The 17,205-nt window shown below is 68.3% G+C and overlaps 4 protein-coding genes across 15 annotated transcripts; 1 reads left to right on the forward strand and 3 right to left on the reverse strand.

Moving 5' to 3' along the window:
• Nucleotides 1-1,119: 1,119 nt before the first annotated feature.
• On the forward strand, nucleotides 1,120-6,716 carry CLIC3 (chloride intracellular channel 3). Its single transcript, XM_057723092.1, has 6 exons — nucleotides 1,120-1,210; nucleotides 2,048-2,157; nucleotides 2,239-2,364; nucleotides 2,478-2,584; nucleotides 2,666-2,841; nucleotides 2,920-6,716. The coding sequence occupies exons 1-6, from the start codon at nucleotides 1,175-1,177 to the stop codon at nucleotides 3,076-3,078; spliced, it is 714 nt and encodes a 237-aa protein (XP_057579075.1). The 5' UTR covers nucleotides 1,120-1,174; the 3' UTR covers nucleotides 3,079-6,716.
• PAXX (PAXX non-homologous end joining factor) lies at nucleotides 3,726-5,683 on the reverse strand. Of its 11 annotated transcripts, none has more exons than XM_057723090.1 (7): nucleotides 5,063-5,197; nucleotides 4,931-4,991; nucleotides 4,696-4,745; nucleotides 4,426-4,616; nucleotides 4,276-4,347; nucleotides 4,018-4,102; nucleotides 3,726-3,914 (listed from the first exon to the last, which is right to left on the reverse strand). In XM_057723090.1, exons 1-7 carry the CDS (start codon nucleotides 5,179-5,181, stop codon nucleotides 3,896-3,898), a joined length of 597 nt encoding a protein of 198 aa, XP_057579073.1. In that variant the 5' UTR covers nucleotides 5,182-5,197; the 3' UTR covers nucleotides 3,726-3,895. The 11 variants fall into 11 exon arrangements, with proteins under 11 accessions (XP_057579073.1, XP_057579072.1, XP_057579068.1 ...); XM_057723089.1 differs by having other exon boundaries at nucleotides 3,726-3,918; XM_057723085.1 differs by lacking the exon at nucleotides 4,931-4,991 and having other exon boundaries at nucleotides 5,063-5,683.
• A 2,660-nt stretch (nucleotides 6,717-9,376) lies between the features above and the next one.
• On the reverse strand, nucleotides 9,377-12,064 carry LCNL1 (lipocalin like 1). Of its 2 annotated transcripts, XM_057725280.1 has the most exons (8): nucleotides 12,053-12,064; nucleotides 11,601-11,815; nucleotides 11,109-11,248; nucleotides 10,516-10,589; nucleotides 10,318-10,428; nucleotides 10,049-10,107; nucleotides 9,689-9,714; nucleotides 9,377-9,514 (listed from the first exon to the last, which is right to left on the reverse strand). In XM_057725280.1, the coding sequence occupies exons 2-8, from the start codon at nucleotides 11,697-11,699 to the stop codon at nucleotides 9,424-9,426; spliced, it is 600 nt and encodes a 199-aa protein (XP_057581263.1). In that variant the 5' UTR covers nucleotides 11,700-11,815; nucleotides 12,053-12,064; the 3' UTR covers nucleotides 9,377-9,423. The 2 variants fall into 2 exon arrangements, with proteins under 2 accessions (XP_057581263.1, XP_057581265.1); XM_057725282.1 differs by lacking the exon at nucleotides 12,053-12,064 and having other exon boundaries at nucleotides 9,463-9,514; nucleotides 10,006-10,107; nucleotides 11,601-11,959.
• A 36-nt stretch (nucleotides 12,065-12,100) lies between these two features.
• Nucleotides 12,101-16,254, reverse strand: PTGDS (prostaglandin D2 synthase). Its single transcript, XM_057725283.1, has 7 exons — nucleotides 16,070-16,254; nucleotides 15,010-15,149; nucleotides 14,828-14,904; nucleotides 14,167-14,283; nucleotides 13,924-14,025; nucleotides 13,267-13,292; nucleotides 12,101-13,016 (listed from the first exon to the last, which is right to left on the reverse strand). Exons 1-6 carry the CDS (start codon nucleotides 16,181-16,183, stop codon nucleotides 13,267-13,269), a joined length of 576 nt encoding a protein of 191 aa, XP_057581266.1. The 5' UTR covers nucleotides 16,184-16,254; the 3' UTR covers nucleotides 12,101-13,016.
• Between the last annotated feature and the right edge of the window lie 951 nt (nucleotides 16,255-17,205).

Raw genomic sequence — 17,205 nt, forward strand, 5'->3', positions numbered from 1 at the left:
GTGCTGTCACACACAGGATGTCTGCTGCACAGGTGCAGGTGGGGAGGGCATCCTCCCTCCCCCGGGGGCAGTCTGGGTGGCAGGGAAGCGGGGAGCGAGCGGGGGACCCCCAGTTGTCGAGGAGCAGCCCCGGGCTCGCGGGGGGCCCTCTGCCAGAAGCCCTGACCAGTGCGGGGTCCTGAGAGGGGCCCTCTGGTTGGGGGGCCGAGGCCCCGGGCTTGAGCGGAAGGTGCTGTGCAGACCCCGCTTGCTGCCGCAAGGTGGCGCGGCGCCACAGCGGCCCCGCCGCGCCGCCCCGCCCCGCCCCGCCTCTCCCCGCCCCGCCCCGCCTCTCCCCGCCCCGCGCGCCCGTCCCGGGGTGGGGGGGGGGGCAGGGGCCGCGCGTGGGCCCCGTTGGCGCGGGCGGCTGCACCTGTGGGGCTGCCAACCCCCCCCCCCCCACCAGCCTCCTCGGGCTTCTTCCTTCCAGCCTGGAGGGGGCGGGGGCCCCGTGGGTCAGAAGGTTGTGGCTTCTAACCCCACGAGTTCTTCCTTTCAAAGGTTAAGAGGGAGAAACCGCCTTGAGCCCACACGGAGGGGCACAGGTGTGGGGTCGGCCGGTAAAGCCGCCTGAGCCCAGCCCATCCCCCGTGGGCACGTCTGGAATGTGGGCCCCGCCCTGCGTGGGGGGGGCTGCAGCGGGCAGAGCTCAGTGGGTGGGAGGCGGGCGTGCCTTCCAAGTGGCTTACGGCTGGCTCTCGTAGTGCCCTGGTCAGCACGTGCCCAAACAGGCTGGGGCCAGGCTGTCCGTTTCTCCTCCCACTGCTCGGCTTTCTGGGCGGGGAGCGCTCCCAGGCTGCGGGGTGTGCACTGCAGGGAGGGTTGTTGGGTTCCTGGGGGGGGGGGTCTTGATCTAGAGCTGCCCCCTTCCAGGCTGGTACCCCTCTTTCCCCAACTACCAGGGCACTGGCCGCCTCCTCCATCACACCCGCTGCCCCTGCCGTGGAGCCCTCCGCGGCTCCCAGCACTCAGTTCCCCACACCCTCACGCCAGCCCTGAGCCCTGGCAGCCTGTCCCCCGCCCGCCCGGTGACTCCACGGGGCGGGCGCTGGGCTGGGGAGGGCGGGGCACTCAGGGAGCCTTAAAGAGACGTCCCCAGGTCCCTGCCCAGGCCCTGCCGACGGATCTCCCCACCATGGCTGAGACCGCCAAGCTCCAGCTGTTTGTCAAGGTGCTAGGCTGGGGGGAGATCTCTGGGAGGGGGTGCTCTGCAGGGCTCTACTTTCTGGGGCAGGCGGGGGGGAGGCGGTCTCTGTGGCAGTGTCTGTCCCCCTTCCCCTACAGTGCGCTCAGGCTGTCCTATGGAGGCTGCGTAAGGAGGGGGCAGCGGCCAGGGGGGTGGGGCGGCACTGGTAGAGGGCCCGTGAACCATCTCCAAAGGGGTTGGGGTGGCTCCGTCCTGACTCGCAGCCTTGACTCCTGGGCACAGCCCAGCCCTCCTTGAGAAAAAGCCCCTTGGCCGGGATATGCCAAGCAGGGGGCCAGTGGCCAAGGCCCAGTGGACCTCGGGGTCATGAGGCAGTCGAGAGGGGGGCTGGGCCAGGCCGCCCCACCAGCGCCCAGATCTGAGGATCCCTGTGAGGCGCTGCCAGGCCCTGGCGTCCACCTACCCGTGGACGTGGGGCAGCGAGGTGCCCAGCGTGACACGCTGAATCACTCAGAAAACAGCTCACCTGGCCCACCCCACCCTTGCAACCAGCCTGTGGGGCCTGATGCCCTGGGGCCTGGCCTCCGCCCAGGCTCTGGAGATAAGGGTCGAGGGGCCAAGCCCTAGATCCAGGGTCCCACCCCCGCAACCCTCGCCCTGGTGCCCTGGCGCAGCCTCCAGGCCCCCTGCAGCTCTCCCCACTCCCAGGGAACACGTGAAGGGCCCTCAGGGCCACTTGTCCAGGCCGTGCCCGACTGGAGCTGGAGCCCTGGCCTCGCTCCAGCCTCTTGGCAGTGGGAGGCCGCGGGTTCCCAGGTCGGCTCCCTGCCGCGACACCCCTCTTACTCCACGCCCCCCCAGGCAAGCGAGGACGGCGAGAGCGTGGGTCACTGCCCCTCTTGTCAGAGGCTCTTCATGGTCCTGCTTCTCAAGGGCGTGCCCTTCACGCTCACCACTGTGGACACCCGCAGGTGAGGCCCTGCCCCAGGACCCTCCGCGGCCTCGCCCCCTCGGGCCGACCGCCCGCTTCCTCTCCTGCCTTGCGCCCACAGGTCCCCAGATGTGCTGAAGGACTTCGCCCCGGGCTCGCAGCTGCCCATCCTGCTCTATGACGGCGACGCCAAAACGGACACATTGCAGATCGAGGAGTTTCTGGAGGAGACGCTGGGCCCCCCAGAGTGAGGGCCCGGGTGCAGCGGGGGAGCAAGATGGGGCCTTCAGGCGGGACACCCCCAGGACAGAGCCTGGCAGAGGGCAGCAAGGGTCTGACCCCAAACCCCTCTGCCCCCAGATTCCCCAGCCTGGCGCCCAGATACAGACAGTCCACCGGGGCGGGTAACGACGTCTTTCACAAATTCTCCGCCTTCATCAAAAACCCAGCGCCCGCGCAGGATGAGGGTGAGCGCGATCCCGAGGTGCGGCGAGGGTGGGGGGAGTGGCGCTTCCCGGCCGGGTCCTCACCGTGTCCCTTGCCCCCAGCCCTGTACCAGCAGCTGCTGCGCGCCCTCGCCAAGCTGGACAGCTACCTGCGCGCGCCCCTGGAGCACGAGCTGGTGCGGGAGCCGCAGCTGCGCGAGTCACGCCGCCGCTTTCTGGACGGGGACCAGCTCACGCTGGCCGACTGCGGCCTGCTGCCCAAGCTGCACATCGTGAACGTGAGCGCCGGGGCTGGTGGGGAGGGGCGGGGCGGGGCGGACCCTTGAAGAGACCCTGACCGCGCCCCTCGCCTGCAGACGGTGTGCGCACACTTCCGCCAGGCGCCCATCCCCGCCGAGCTGTGCGGCGTCCGCCGCTACCTGGACAGCGCCCTGCAGGAGAAGGAGTTCAAGTACACGTGTCCGCACAGCGCGGAGATCCTGGCGGCCTACCGGCCCGCCGTGCGTCCCCGCTAGCGCCCCCACCTCCCCCGCCACCCGCCCACTCATCTGCAGCCCCATAAAGGCATCTGCCTCAGTGAGCGTGTACGGACATTCGAGGGACCAGAGGCCCTCGCAATTTCTGCCACCCCCAAACTCCCACCATGAGACGCTCAGCTCCAGGTGATGGCCTGGAAAGACCGGCAGAGAGCCTGGTGGGTGGGGTGCGGTCCATCCCCCTAATCTTCAGGGATGGAGGGACTGGATTGGGCTCCCAAACCAGTCAGGCCAGGGCGGGGCGGCAGGATGGTTGGGGAGGGTGGGGTGCAGAGTCCCATCTGCGCAACGCAGGGGCTCGAGGCCAGAGGGCGGGCCTGCATTCCGCAGCTCTGCCCCAGGAGGCAGGCAGGCCACCCCCAACTTATCGTGTGGGGTCTCCATCAGTGAGGCGTGTGCCCAGTGGGCGGGAACAGAATTCAAGCCTCTGAGAGCCCCAGCCCTGCCTTGCACAGCCCTCTCAGCTCCTGGGCTGGCCGGGCAGGGGCAGCTGGGTCAGGAGAGCTGGGCAGCTGTGCCAGGGAGCACACAGCCTGACGTGGCCCCACACCCAGACAGCAGGCCCGGGAATCCCCAGCCCTCTCTCAGAGCAGCCCCCAGGAGCCAGAGCCTGGCCGTGACCTCCACCAGATGAAGATGTTTATTTGACGGGGAAGGGGCTGGTGGAGCAGGCTTGCTCCTGCCAGGCAGCAGGATGGACACGGGCCGGTGGAAGGGTCCCAGGGGCTGCCCCTCCCCTCGCAGGCGGACTCCTGACAGCCACACTTTTTGCTGCACCTTCAGGGGTCATCAAAGTCTACACCACCAGCTGGCTTCTTACTAGGAGAGAAGAGGGGATGACACTTTGAGGATGTGGAGCAATGGGTGGGGTCCAGGGCTGGACCCTGGGTACAGGAGGGAGGGGGAGTGGGTGGGCACCTCTTGAAGCCAGGGTTGATGAGAGACTCTCCAGGACACCGCCTCTTGACCCCAGGTCCAGGGCCACCTCTCTGAGGATCCAGGTCTGGGGGAAACAGGATGAGGGAGGGGGGCTCCTGATTCCAGCAGGAACCCAGGGCCACACCCCACTCTCCACACAGACAGATCCTCTCTCTGGAGCTTGAGGCCTGTTCTGGGGAAACTGAGTCACAGAGGTGCGAGCCAGCCCCAACCCAAGTCATAGGTGACAGGCCTTACCTGGTAAGAAGAGCTGAGGCCCCACCTGCCGGGAGCTCTTCCTGGGGCTGGCAGCTGTCTGCTCCACAGCAGCTGGGGAGAAAGCAGGAATGGAGGCCCAGGCAGGGGTTCCCTAGGGAGGGTGTGAGGTTCCCCCCACCCCCACCCTACCTGCCAGCTGCCGTTCCAAGCTGCACACGCGCTCTGCCAGGCCCAGCGTTAGTGCCTGCAACCTGGAGGCTGCCTCCGGGCCTGGCACCTTGGAGAGGCCAAATTCCAGCGCCGAGGGCCCCCCTGAAAGGGTCAGGGATGCTCTGTCCTCCTGCAGGGTGAGAGTCACAGCTTGCCGCTCACAGGCTGCCCTGGGAAGGGACGGGGGCTGAGTGCTGCGACCAGACCACTCGCTCCGCGTCCACCCTGCCTCCCTGCTCAGGAGCTCACCTGAACAGGGGGGTGATGTCTTCAGCCGCACTCAGGCCAAAACGAGCTTTCTACAGGGCACAGGGACTGGTCACCGGGTGCCGGAGGCCCTGGGACTGCTGGGGACCCCCCAAAGCTGCCCGACCCGGAGCCGCCCGGGGCCCAGCTTCGGACTCCGGCTGCAGCGCGGCGGGGAGGGCGCCCGAGCGGTGCGCGCTGCAGGCGCGGGGGGCCGGGGTGGGGGACCGTTACGCACGAGGGCCGCCAGGCTGCGCGGCGTGAAGCAGGTGCTCCAGAGCCCCGCGGCGTCCGTGACACTGCGGGGGAGGGGCGGTCAGGCGGCGCCCGGCCCCGCCCGCCCCGCGCGCCCCGCGCGCCCGCTACTCACTAGAGGTTGAAGCCACCGCGTCCCCCGGCCGCACGCCCCTCCCCCTCGCAGTAGCACACGAAGCGCGCGGCCCCGGGGCCCGGCGGCAGCGTGCAGAGCGGCGGCGGCGACGGCTCCATGGCCCCTCGGCGGCTGGGGCCCCGGCCGCCGGGGCTGTGGGCCCAGGGCGCCTGCGCGGGCGGGAGGCTTCCGGGCGGGGGCGGGGCCGGCGCCGGGGGGCGGGGCTCCGCGCTTGGGGCGGGGCTTGCCGGGGCGAGGGCTGTGCCGCGCGGCGGGGTCCTCGGGGCCTCTTGGAGCTTTACGCCCTGCGCTGTCCCCGCTGGGTCCGGTGTCCCCTCTTCTCGCAAACCCTGACCGGGCGCCGGCCCCGGCCGGCCACCGCTCTGGCCTCAGACTGCTCTGACCCCCTCGCCGGTCCCTGCGGCCTCCCCCCGGCCTCCGCACCCAGCTTCCTGGGGGCCCACTGAACAAGCCAGAACGCAGAAGTGAGTAAAGCGTGGTGACCGGTGCAGCAGGCTCTGCCACTCGTGCCTCCGTTCCGCTGCGCCGACCCCGCACCTCTTCTTTGCCCCGCGCTGTCCCAGGCCTTGGGCACACCTTGATCAGCACACAGGGTCTCATCTCCTGCAGCTTGTGAGAGCTCCTGGGATGCAGATATAAGCCAATGAAACGTGAAATCCTCAGGCCTTGCCAAGTGCCTGTGACCTGCAAGGAGAGGGGGCTGGAGCACGCCAGGAAAGGGTGTGCCAGGCGGCCGGGGCAGCCCCTGCAGAAGCCCCGCAGTGGACACGGAACAGTTCTGCTCAGGGCTTTGCAAGAAGGCCAGGGTGACCGCACTGAGGTGTAGGAGGGTGGCAGGTGGGTTTGTAGGCTGTGCTAATATATTCCAAGTATGTCTGGAGCCAAGCCTGCCTCATCGCCTCCTTTCTCCTATTTCACAACCCTCACACCCGTCCCCACGAGGCCCCTGCCTCTGACTGCTGTACACGCTGTGTATCTGCTCTAACCATTAAAAAATAAGGAGGGACCTGCCTGGTGGCACAGTGGTTAAGAATCCACCTGTCAATGCAGAGGACACGGGTTCGATCCCTGGTCCAGGAAGACCCCACATGCCCCAGAGCAACTAAGTCTCTGCGCCACAACTACTGAGCCTGCGCTCTAGAGCACCACAGGCCACAGCTACTGAGCCTGATGCAACAACTACTGAAACCCACGCACCTATAGCCCACGCTCCACAAGAGAAGCCACCGCAATGAGAAGCCCACGCATCGCAAGGAAGAGTAGTCCCCACTCGCCACAACTAGAGAGAGCCTGCATGCAGCAGCGAAGACCCAACACAGCCAAAAATAAATAAATAAATAATAAATCTTAAAAAAAGAATAAGGAGGAGGAGAAAAATGCATTACCTAACTGCTTAGAATGTCCACGTTGAATACAGGGGTAAACGCCGCCTGCCGCCCCCCTCCCACCCCCGCCCCTGCAACACCAGTGCCACTGTTCCTTTGACTGTGAGATTCCTTTCCCAGACACCAAGGTCATGCTGACTTGCTGTGTACCTGCTGTAGCCCGAGTAACACAATTCAAGTGCTTCTCAAATCCGGGTCTCCTGCCTGGCAGTCCTCAGTTTAGCTCAAATAAAACTTTCCTATTCGTATTGGATTTTTTTTAAATTACTTTTTAAATTTTTGGCTGTATTGGGTCTTAGCTGCGGCACATGGGATCGTCCCTGCAGCACACGGGGTCTTTCTCTGTGGTTCATGGGCTTTTTGTTGCGGCATGCAGGCTTCTCTGTAGTTGTGACATGCGGGTATTTTTTCTTTCTCTCCCTAGTTGTGGCGTGCAGGCTCCAGAGTATGTGGGCTCAGTAGTTTGGGGCTCACAGGCTCTCTAGCTGAGGTGCACAGGCTCAGTAGTTGTGGCACATGGGCTTTGTTGCCCCGAAGCATGTGGGATCTTAGTTCCTCCACCAGGGATCCAACCCGCATTCCCTGCATTGGGAAGAGGATTCTTTACCCCCGGACACCAGGGAAGACCCTCTATGCCTATCGTTGATGTAAATAATCAATAACCAACCTGAGCTGATTAAGACGGAGGGTTGGAAAAAAAAAAAGAAAAGATACAATTTAAGAAAGGAAAGAGGGAGGGTTGGGAGGAGCCCCGTCTCTGACTGAGGGTCAGGAGGGTGCTGGAAAGGCTGCTTAGAAGGCTGAAGGTGCTGGAGTGCTTAGGCGTGCGACCGTCTTTTTTCCGATGACCTGACTCTTTGCAATGATAGCGGTGGTGTCAGCGGAGGGCCCGTCAGGGGGCCTTCGCTGGCCACCTAAGGTCTCGGCTTTTACTCTCAGTGAGATGGGACCCACGGGGGCAGTTGTGAGCGGGCAGATCTTCCACACGCACCCCTTGGCTTCCGGGTGGAGACCTGGCTGAAGGCTGCCCCCCGGTGGCCAGCATGGGAGGTGCAGGACTGGGCTCATCTGCCGCTGCCGGGGCGCGACCCTCCCCGGGTCCAGAGGGGCCCTGGGGGATGACCCCAGCGGGCCAGGAAGGGCACACTGCGTCTCCCCACTCCAGATCCTTCCCGGGGGGCCAGAGGGACCATTTAGTGGGGAAGGCAGGGGCCGAGAGCCTGCTAGAGAGTCTCCCCCCCACCCCCCACCTTGGATCCCTGCTCTTGGGCAGTTTCCACCCCATCCTCTCTTGGTCCATGTGGAAGCTGTATGACAACCGATAGATCAGTCGCTCGATAGATCAACTGGGAATTCCCTGGCGGTACAGTGGTTAGGGCTCTGCGCCGTCACTGCCGGGGCCCCGGTTCGATCCCTGGTTGGGGAACTAAGATCCCACAAGCCGTGCAGCGCGGCCAAGGAAAAAAAATCCGGTTGAGTCGATCAGTTGGGTCAGCACCAGTCTCTCTCTGCAGATGCCTCTCTAGGTAGGCAGGTGGCATCGTGCGGGGAGAGGGGCTGGCTCTCTGGGCCTTCCCACCTGCTCCCTGCCCCAGCGGGACGGGTGTCGGGCTGGGGGCAGGGGGCAGGCTGGTCAGGGCCCCGCCCTTGTAGTGTCCACAGTGGGCCCGAGGCTGGCAGTCAGCCAGGCAGCAGAGGCATTGGCGGGGCCTCCAGGGGTTGGGTGCAGGTGTGGAGGGGCCGTCCGAGGCCCCTGGGATGTGGGGGCTCTTTATCCCAGTGACCTCCGTGTCTGGTAGGACAGGGCTGTGTCTTTTTTCTTATTTATTTATTTACTTATTTATTTTTATTGGCTGCGTTGGGTTTTTGTTGCTGCTCGAGGGCTTTCTCTAGTAGTGGCGAGCGGGGGCTGCTCTCCTTGCGGTGCTCAGGCTTCTCATTGCAGGGGCTTCTCTTGTTGCAGAGCACGGGCTCTAGGCTCTCGGGCTTCAGTAGTTGCAGCACATGGGCTCAGTAATTGTGGCGCACGGGCTTCGCTGCTGCTCGGCATGTGGGATCTTCCCGGACCAGGGCTTGAACCCGTGTCCCCTTCAGTGGAAGGCGGATTCTTAACCACTGCGCCACCAGGGAAGTCCCGGGGCTGTGTTTCTAACGAAAACGAACAACTGAAGAGCAGAAATAATAGGGTAACGAGCTGTCACCCAGACGGAACCACGACCAACATTTTGACACACGTGCACCTGGTGTGAGTTTTTCCTGAACTGGTTCCGGTGCAGATATTATGCCACCTTACCCTCAGATGCCTCAGGACCAGTAATTAAAGGACAGCGCTACCTCCCTCGTAAACACGGTGGCAGGACAGAGCTCTGCCTTGTGGGCAGGGGGCAGGGGCCGGGGAGCAGGGGGGCTGGAAGGTCACCTGGGGGCGGAAGCGGCGTAGACGCCCCTCGGGCTGCGGTGTGGGAGGACCCTGGGGCCCGAGGAGCCCAGGCGTGCGCTGGGTGTGGGCCCGGCACCGAGCTCTCCAGTGGCTGCACGCCTGTCTGCACTGTGGAGCGAGGGCAGCACCCCTGGCCTGGCACCTGGGACCCGGAGGGGACCCAGGGAGGCCACTGCGGCGCCCGGCCTGGCCGTGGAGGAGCCTGCCTCCCGCAGGGCCAAGCCCGGCCCCTCCCGGGCCTGACGCCTGCCCCGTCGGCTGGGCACAGCGGCCCTGCCAAGGGGTCACGCTCCGCTCCCCGGAACCGGCGTGGAGGGGCAGTCCTGCCGGGTTGGAGCCCGAACCCTGCCGTGTCCCTCCCAGTCTGGGTCCCAGGCCTCGGGGGGCGCCCCTGCCCCATCCCCTGGGCTCCTCTGCCCCATTCCCCTATTCCTGCCCCCACCCGCAAGAAAGGCACAGCGCTGGCTTTTAGAGACCGTTTATTGTGCTGGGGGTGGGGCTGGGGTGGGGTGGGCTCACAGAAGCCGCTGCTCTGTGAGGAGGGCTGGGTGCACGGAGCTGGTGGCATCACGGCCCCCTGCTCCGACTCCTGGGCTGGGTCCTTCGCTGTGAACCGACAGGGCAGCAGCTGTGGGGGTGGGCGGCATCCTCTCACCGCCTCCTGCCCTCCCTGGGGCCCCCCTCTGTCCCTCCCCCACCCCTGCCCCCAGGACAGAGGACCCCCACAGGGCAGCCCTCTGGAGGGGGCGGGGGGCCCCCCGGCCAGCCGCGGGCACTCACCTAGGAGAGGGCGCCAGCGCACTGGTCTGTGGAAGATGGAAGAGAGCGGGGCCTCAGCAAACACCCAGCGCCCCTCCCGGGGGTGGCGGCCCCAGCCCTCCCCCGCGTGGCCAAGCCCCCCTGCCCGTGACCCCTTCCTGAGACCGACCGGCCAGGGCACCGCCCACCCGCCCCTGGCCCAGACAGGCCAGGGCACCGCCCTCCTGCCCGGCATCCGGCTCAGCGGACGGAGCCTCGCAGCCTGGCTCCCGGCCCCGGTCTGGGTCTGGGGTCTCTCCGCTCCTGCAGCGCTGGGTCGGCGTGGGGACAGGGCTCACCCGACTGGGGCAGCAGGGCGCCCTCGCTGGGGTTCAGGCCCACCTGGGGCGCCAGCTGCTGCATCTTCTGGGCTCCTTCAGGAAAGAGCTCTGGGGCCCGGGCTGAGGGCAGGGAAGGCAGTGAGCAGAGGCGCAGGGCGGGGAGGGGGAGGGGCCCCAGGAGACCCTGGGAGATGCTGGTTCCACTGGGAAGGGTGCCTGGTGACACCCCAGAGCGGACCCTGAAGGCGGCCCCCGAGAGAGGCTGTGTGGGGGTGAGGAGGGTGTCGGGAGTGCCCCCCTCAGGCCGGGCGCCCACCACCCATCACCCACCGTAGAGCTGCAGCCAGACGTTCCTCACGTCCCCCTTCTGCGTCTCCAAGTACAACACGGCGAAGTGCTTGTAGTCGGTGAAAACCACCCGGATGTCGGTCTGGGCCATGGCTGGAGGGGCGCGTCCGCTGAGCCGGGGCCGCCCGGCCGCCCCGCCGCCCCCCGCGCTCGGCCCCCTCCCCGCGCTGCCCGCCTCACCTGCGTTGCTGAACTGCCCGTCCAGGGCACCCTTGGTGAAGAGGACGTCCATCGTCTGGCATCCGCCGTCAGGCCTGGGGAGCAGGACCCCGGCGGCCTGAGCCGCGGCCCCTGCCCGGCCGCCCCCCTGCTGGGCCCCCGAGGGCGCTGCCCGAGCTGCCACACGGGCGCTGCCCCTGGCCACGTGGAGGCGGGCGGCGTCCGGCCTGCCCCGGGGCCCACCCGTCCCCCCATCACATGGGTGCTCAATCACACAGGCGCTTTGTAACTCACAGGTGAGGAGACACCTGGGGGCCGGGGGACACAGCCAGGGGACGCGGGGTCTGTGAGGCCTCCCGGTCTCCCCTCCAGACACGCACACGCACACGCGCACAGAGACGCTGCTGCCCCTGGCCCAGGCCTCAGGCGGGGCCTCTGGGGGGCAGGCGAGCTGCAGGCGGCTGCCCCGTGGGCCCCGCAGCCTGGCGCCGGGCAGGGCCTGGCTCTGGCTCGAGGATGGGCCGGGGGCACCTCCGGCTCCTGCTGGCTCTCATTTGACCTCACGCCGGCCAGGCCTAAGGCCAGTTTAAGGGGGTGCTCGTGGCATCACTTACGTAGGGTACCCAAACTTGAGGCCCAGATCGCCGTTGGCCACGGGGGTCACTAAGACCACGGACATCTTCATGTTGTCCTTGGAGTCCTGGAAGACCTGGTCGTCCGACGCCATCGCAACCACGTACCAGGTGCCCTGGAACTGCAGGGAGGGGACAGGGAGAGCTGGGGGGCAGCCCCTGCACACCCACCCTGACCCAGAACTGGGAGGGGCAGCTGCCACTCAGCTGGTTTGGGGTCCGGGGAGCGGCAGGGGCACAACCCAGAGGCGGGGCTCAGGGGCCCGCTGTCCTCCGCAGCCCGCCCACCCCGCGTCGATGAGCAGAGGGACGCAGGCTCTGTCCCCGTCCCTGGGCTTGAGCTACGCGTGGACCAGAGAGGGTACCGGCAGGGCTGGGCTGGGCTGCCCCAGGCCTCCGGCCTCTCCGGCTAGAACGCAGCCAGAGGGAGTCTGTCTGTGAGGAGCAGGTGTGTCCTGGGGAGTCTGGGCACACCTGGCTGGCGTCGAAGTTGGCCTGGATGGGGACCTGGGCCTGGCCTGGGGGCGCGGCCAGCAGGGCGAGGGCCAGGCCGACCAGCAGCGTCCGCAGCATCGTGGACGGTGTCTCTCGGCGACCACACAGGCTCCGGGGCGGGCAGGGGAGTTGGGGTGGCCTCTCCCGCTGCACCTTTATGCCCCCAAGACGCCCTGGGGCGCTGGCCTGCTGGCCTGGGACAGAGCCCACTGCGATAGGCCCTGATCAGGTTGCACCCTGGAGCACCCTGGCCCAGGGGCCTCCAGCCAACCCCGCCCAGCCTGGCTGTTTCCTCCCAGGGGGGTGCCGGATGCCCCGGAGCAAGGGGAGGACGGCTCAGCAGGCCCCCTGGGACACGGCCCCCAGCCTCTGGCTCAGGCCCTGCCTCAGGCCCCCTCCTCCAGGAAGCCATCCCAGAAGTTCACCCTCACCTCTGGGCCTCACGCGCCCTGGCGCCTGGGCAGGGCCCAGCTGAGGTCTGCCCGAGTGGGGCCTGGTGGGCAGGCTGCCGTGGGCACTGACATTGTGAGCAGGAGGGCCTCGTCGGATGGAAAACCAGGGGTAGCAGGGGGTGAGGGACTGGGGGCAGGGGAGCCCCTACGCCAGGGCTCTGGGCCAGCTTTGGTGCCACGGGCCTGGCTAGTGGGCCGGGCTGTGCCCTTGAGGACCAGGCCAGAGGCGAGGGGCACGGGGGCTTCCTTAGGCGGCCACAGGAGATGGGAGGGCGGCCTGTCTCCAGCCCACTCGGGCAGTCTGTCCCAGCCTGCGGGGCACGGACCCTCCAGCCACCTTCCTATGTCTCCAGAACCCTGACCTCTGCCCAGTCTGAGTGCACGAATCCCAAGCCTTCAAAACCTCCCCTGGGGCTTGGGCCGCTCCTGGCCGGGGGGTGAGGGGCAGGCTGTGGGCACCTGGCCAGAACCGGCTCAGCTACAGCTGCGCCTGAAGGGAGTGTGGCTGGAGGGGCTGTGGTGAGGTGGGGGCCCGAGCGGAGTGCTGGCCGTTCCCCTGAGCCGTCCTGGCTTCCGACACAGCCGCCTCTTCCTCCCACCGGGAGCACAGCTGGCAGGCCCTGGCCCGCCCCAGGGCTGGGGGTCACGCAGAGCCAGCCTCCAAGATTCTACAGGAGGGGAGGGGAGGGGAGACCCAGGCCCAAAGCAAGAGGGGGGCAGTCAGGTCCCCGGGCAGCTGGCCAGAGCCGGGCCCGGGGGCAACGACCGCAGGACAGACAGGCGGAGGCCAGGCTGCGGACGTGCTTCCCGCGTTTACTCTCGGGGCTGGGGCAAAGCCTGAGGGGCAGAGGCGGTGGTGAAGGAGCCGGCGCTGGGGTCTCGGGGGCGGCGAAGGCGAAGGTGGAGCAGGGCGGGACGGCCGGGTCCCGGGGGCCGGGGTCACCTGGCCGAGAGAGCAAGGCCTGTCGGTGCCTCTGCCTCCTCTGCCCTCCCCGGGGCGCCCCCAGCCCGCTCCCGGCTCCCCCCGCGACCTCGCTGAACCCCAGGGGAGCCCACTCCTCCTTGGAGCAGCCCCCACGGGCCGGGACCCACCCTGCCTGGCGGGTGGGTGGCTGTGCTGCTGTTGGAAGAATGCGGGAGTGGACGAAGGCGCGGGGGGCGCGGGGTGAAGGCAGCCCCCAGCCCCCACTCACCTATGTGCTTTCCTCCGCGCACTTGTCTGTCAAGAAAGAAGCCCGGGCCGGCGGTCGGTGCCCCAGGCGGGGGGGCACCTCCCCCACCCCATGCCTGCCCCCACCCCCCGCAGCCCTGGAGAGCATCTTGGTTGACCCCCGAACTGCCGATTCCATCACCCCATCACCCCCACCCCTCCCCCGGCCCTGCTCCTCTGAACAAAGAAGGGGTCCTGTCCCCACCCGGGCCCAGAGCAGGCCGCCCGCCCCGGGGAGGCCACGGACGCTGAGGCTCTGGGAGCCGGTGAGAGTCCCCGTGTGGTTGTCCCTGTGTCCCCATGGCACCCCCAGCCCGCAGCTGCGTTTCTAGGGCCTGCCCCCCGCCAGGCTGGGCACCCATGTACCCCGGGGGCTGACCCAGGGCCTGGCACACAGTGGGTGTGCGGTGAATCCGGGGCGGGGGTGTTTCCTGGAGGAGTACTTCCCGTGCCCGGCCCAGGGGCTGCAGGCCAAGGTCATGGTGTGAGGACAGACCGCCTGCACTCCGGAGGCTGTGTGCCGGTCAGTGGGCGGTCTGGCCGGACGAGCCCCAGCCCTCGGCCGCCCCCGCATCAGGAGACTACGTGTCTGCCTCTAATCTGACCTTAATCCCCGCCCGTGAGATGAGCAGCCCCTCACCCGTCTGTGGCAGGAACACAATGCCTTCCTCTGTGAAGCCCTGGGCCTTGGCAAAGGTGGTGAACTTCTCCTTGACCTCAGCTTTGGGGGCCTGGGTGCGGCCTGGGGCAGGAGGAGAAGCCGCTGGCCTCCGTCTGGGAGACTCCCACCCTGCCCCCCCCCCCCGAGGCTCGGGGAGCCCCCAGGCTGCCCCCGTGGGTCGGGCCTCAGGATGGGCCGTGGGTGCGGGCGTGGGGCACGTACTGTAGAGCGTGGCCATGCTGAAGTCCTGGCCCGGGCCACGGAGGCTCTCGGTGTAGAGCAGGGCATAGGCCTCGTAGTCGGTCTCCACCACCGACACCTCATGGTTGCTGCCCCAGTCTGGGAACCCAGGGGACAAGCCCGTTGGCGGGGAGCCTTGGGGAGGGGCGCCCTGCGTGGGCTGGCACGGGAGGGCCCCGGAGGCTGCTGGGTCCAGCTGCCTTCCCTGCCCCTCCCCAGCCCCGCTTCCTGCCCGCACAGCCCTCCCACGGTCCAGCGTCCCCAAACCAGAAGTCCCAGGGCCAGCAGACACACAGGCTCAGAAAAGCAGGCGTTCGTGGGATGGCCACAGACCCTGCGGCCAACTCCTCTGGGAGGAGCAGAGGTCCCCGCGGGGAGGTGGCTCCCGGGCAGGGAGCGAGGAGGGCAGCGGTCCTGCGGTGGAGAGCTGGGCAGGTGTGGGGGGAGCCCTGGAGGGCAGCAGACAGCGGGGGAGGTTCCATCCTGGGGCAGGGAGCGGCCTGGCAGGAACGTGGGGCAGAGCCGGGCGACCCCGGTGCAGGGCCGTCACCCACCCCCACGGGCACTGCTGGGCAGGGCATTGCCCAGAGCCCCAGCCGGCAGTGTCGCTCCTGGCTGGACCCGGGCAGGCAGGGCCACTCACGGGGACTGGTGTAGCTGTAGCGGCCCGGGGGGCCCGCAGGGCGCAGCAGAAGAGTCCGCGTCTCACACTGGCCTTTCCTGCGGGCAGGTCACCCTCGGGTCAGGGGTCAGGCATGGGGGGGCCCTGGACCGCGACCGCGGGCGGGGAGGCTCTGGGCCCCAGAAGCCCTCACCGCTGCCCACCTGAGGAAGGTAGACGTGAGGTTGAGGCCGCCGCCCGTCGCGGGGGCCACCACTGACTTGCACATGGACAGCGCCTTCTTCTTCTCCAGGAACCAGCTCGAGTTGGAGGCAAGGCCCGAGGTGAACCAGCGCCCCAGGAACTGCGGCGAACGGCCCCCACCCTGGTCGGCCAGGACCCTCCCTGACCCGCGGGGGAGGGCGCCCCTCTGGGCACCCGCCTCTCCCCCTCCCCTCCCCGCCTCTCCCCCTCCCCTCCCCACCCCGGCCCGCCCCGCCCCACCAGCCCGGCCCCGCCCCGCCCCCTCCTCCCGCCCCGCCCCGCCCGCCCCCTCTCCTCCCCTCCCCTCCCCCTCCCCTCCTCTCCCCGCCCCTCCAGCCCGGCCCCGCCCCCTCCGCTGGGTCCCGTCGCCTGGCCGCAGAGCTGGCCGCGGAGCTGGCGGCAGAGGGCGCCGGGGCCGTCCCCGGAGAGGTCCGAGTGGGGCGCGGGGCGCGGGGCTGGAAGACCCATGGACGTGTCCCCGCAGCCCCCGAGTGGGAGCGTGCCGCCCGCTGTGCGCGTGTGGGGGGTTGCACGTGCGCGGGGGTCGGGGTGGGGATGGGGGGTGGGGATGGGGGGTGCGGGGCGCGGACCCCGCGCGCACTGGGTTTCTGCGGCCATCCCTCGGCGCCACGCGGTGCCCCAGCCCCAACTGCGCGCTCGTGCCCGGAGGTGTGTCCTGGGACCCCGGTGTGGAAGGTGTGCCTGTTTTCCTGGGTGTGGCGAGCTGGCTGGGCTAACCGTGTCGGGTCAGAGGTGGCGCGCACGCAGGGGACCCGCGCGTCCGCCTGTGCCGAGCGCGCGCTCGCAGGCGCAGGTGCTTCCCTGCCCCTCGGGGATGATGGGCCAGGATCTTGGTTGGCGCATTGCCCGGGGAAGGCCTCTCGCAGTCGGCCTCCGCCTGCCAGTCCAGCCCTCCTTCCCTTCAGCTCCCCCTGCCCAGGGAGACAGTCGGGCCCTGGGGAGCACCTGCTCCCCACACGGCCGTGTCCCGCCTTGGGGACCAGGCAAGGAGCCCCTCACCTTGTCCTCTTGGAAGTTGGGCTGCAGCGCAGCCTGGGCCTGGGTTGGGATCTGCAGGGCCCCGAGGACCCCCAGCAGGGCCAGCCCTGTCCCCAGCACGTTCAGAGTGGCCATTCTCCCAGAGCCGGGCAGGCAGCGCAGGCAACGAGGCGGGCAGGAGGCGCAGAGGCCGCCGGGGAGACCCCTATTTATGTGCCCGGCTTGGCCTCCACCCAGGGCACAAGGACAGCCCCCTGGAGGCTCGTGATGCCGGGGGGAGGACAGGGCCGCTGAGCCCAGCGGCAGCCTCGCCCCCCACAGGCTGCTTATGTAAGAGGCACTGACGAGGCCAGGCCTGGCCCGGCCGCCCTGGGCTGAGTGGGGGAGGGGGCGGCCAGAGGCCCCTGCGTGACTGCTCCTTCTCCAGTCCCAGAAAGACCTGCCCCGGCAGCCCAGATGGGGGGGGGGGGGCCCAAGGGCCTTGGTGCTACCCTGCCTCTGCGGCTTCTGGGGCCTCTGGGGCCTCTGGGGCTGGGACACCGCCCCACCCCCCCACAAGCCCTACCATGGTTCCACCTCCAAGTCTGGTGAGGCTGGGTGGGGACGCAAGGCCCCGTCTGCACTGTACAAGTTTGATCCTGAGAGGCCCAGCAGGCCCCAGGGGGGATGGGATACTTGGGCCAAGGTAAAGAAGCCGAATCTGCCCCAAAGTGGAGTCCGAGGGCCAGGTGTGCTGGGAACGGCTTCCCCCACGGCCAGCTGTCTGGGCCCTGGCTGGTGCCCCCTGGGCACCCTTTTCAGCCCGGGGCCCCTCTGGCCTTGGGCACAGACCCATACCTCGCATCACACCTCCCCACCTGCACGGGTCCCGCCCACCTTTTGGGACTCAGCCTGTCCTGTTACCCGGGGTGCGGAGGCTCGTACCTCCCCCAGCGGCAGAGGACGAGAGGATACCTGCCCACCTTACAGAGAGGGCCGCCTCCCTTCAGAGGCCTCCCTGGGTTGATGGGCTGTCTGAGGTCCTGGGTCCTGTTCAAATCTGGCAAGTGTCACCTGTCCTTCTGGTCCTGCCCAAGGCCACCCCAGACCAGCCGGGGCCTTGGCACAGGATTGAGCACGGTCAGTGGCTCTGAGCAATGGCGAGTGCGGTGGGTGTG

The sequence above is a fragment of the Hippopotamus amphibius genome, chromosome 2, assembly GCF_030028045.1.
Source record: "Hippopotamus amphibius kiboko isolate mHipAmp2 chromosome 2, mHipAmp2.hap2, whole genome shotgun sequence".
Taxonomy (NCBI): domain Eukaryota; kingdom Metazoa; phylum Chordata; class Mammalia; order Artiodactyla; family Hippopotamidae; genus Hippopotamus; species Hippopotamus amphibius.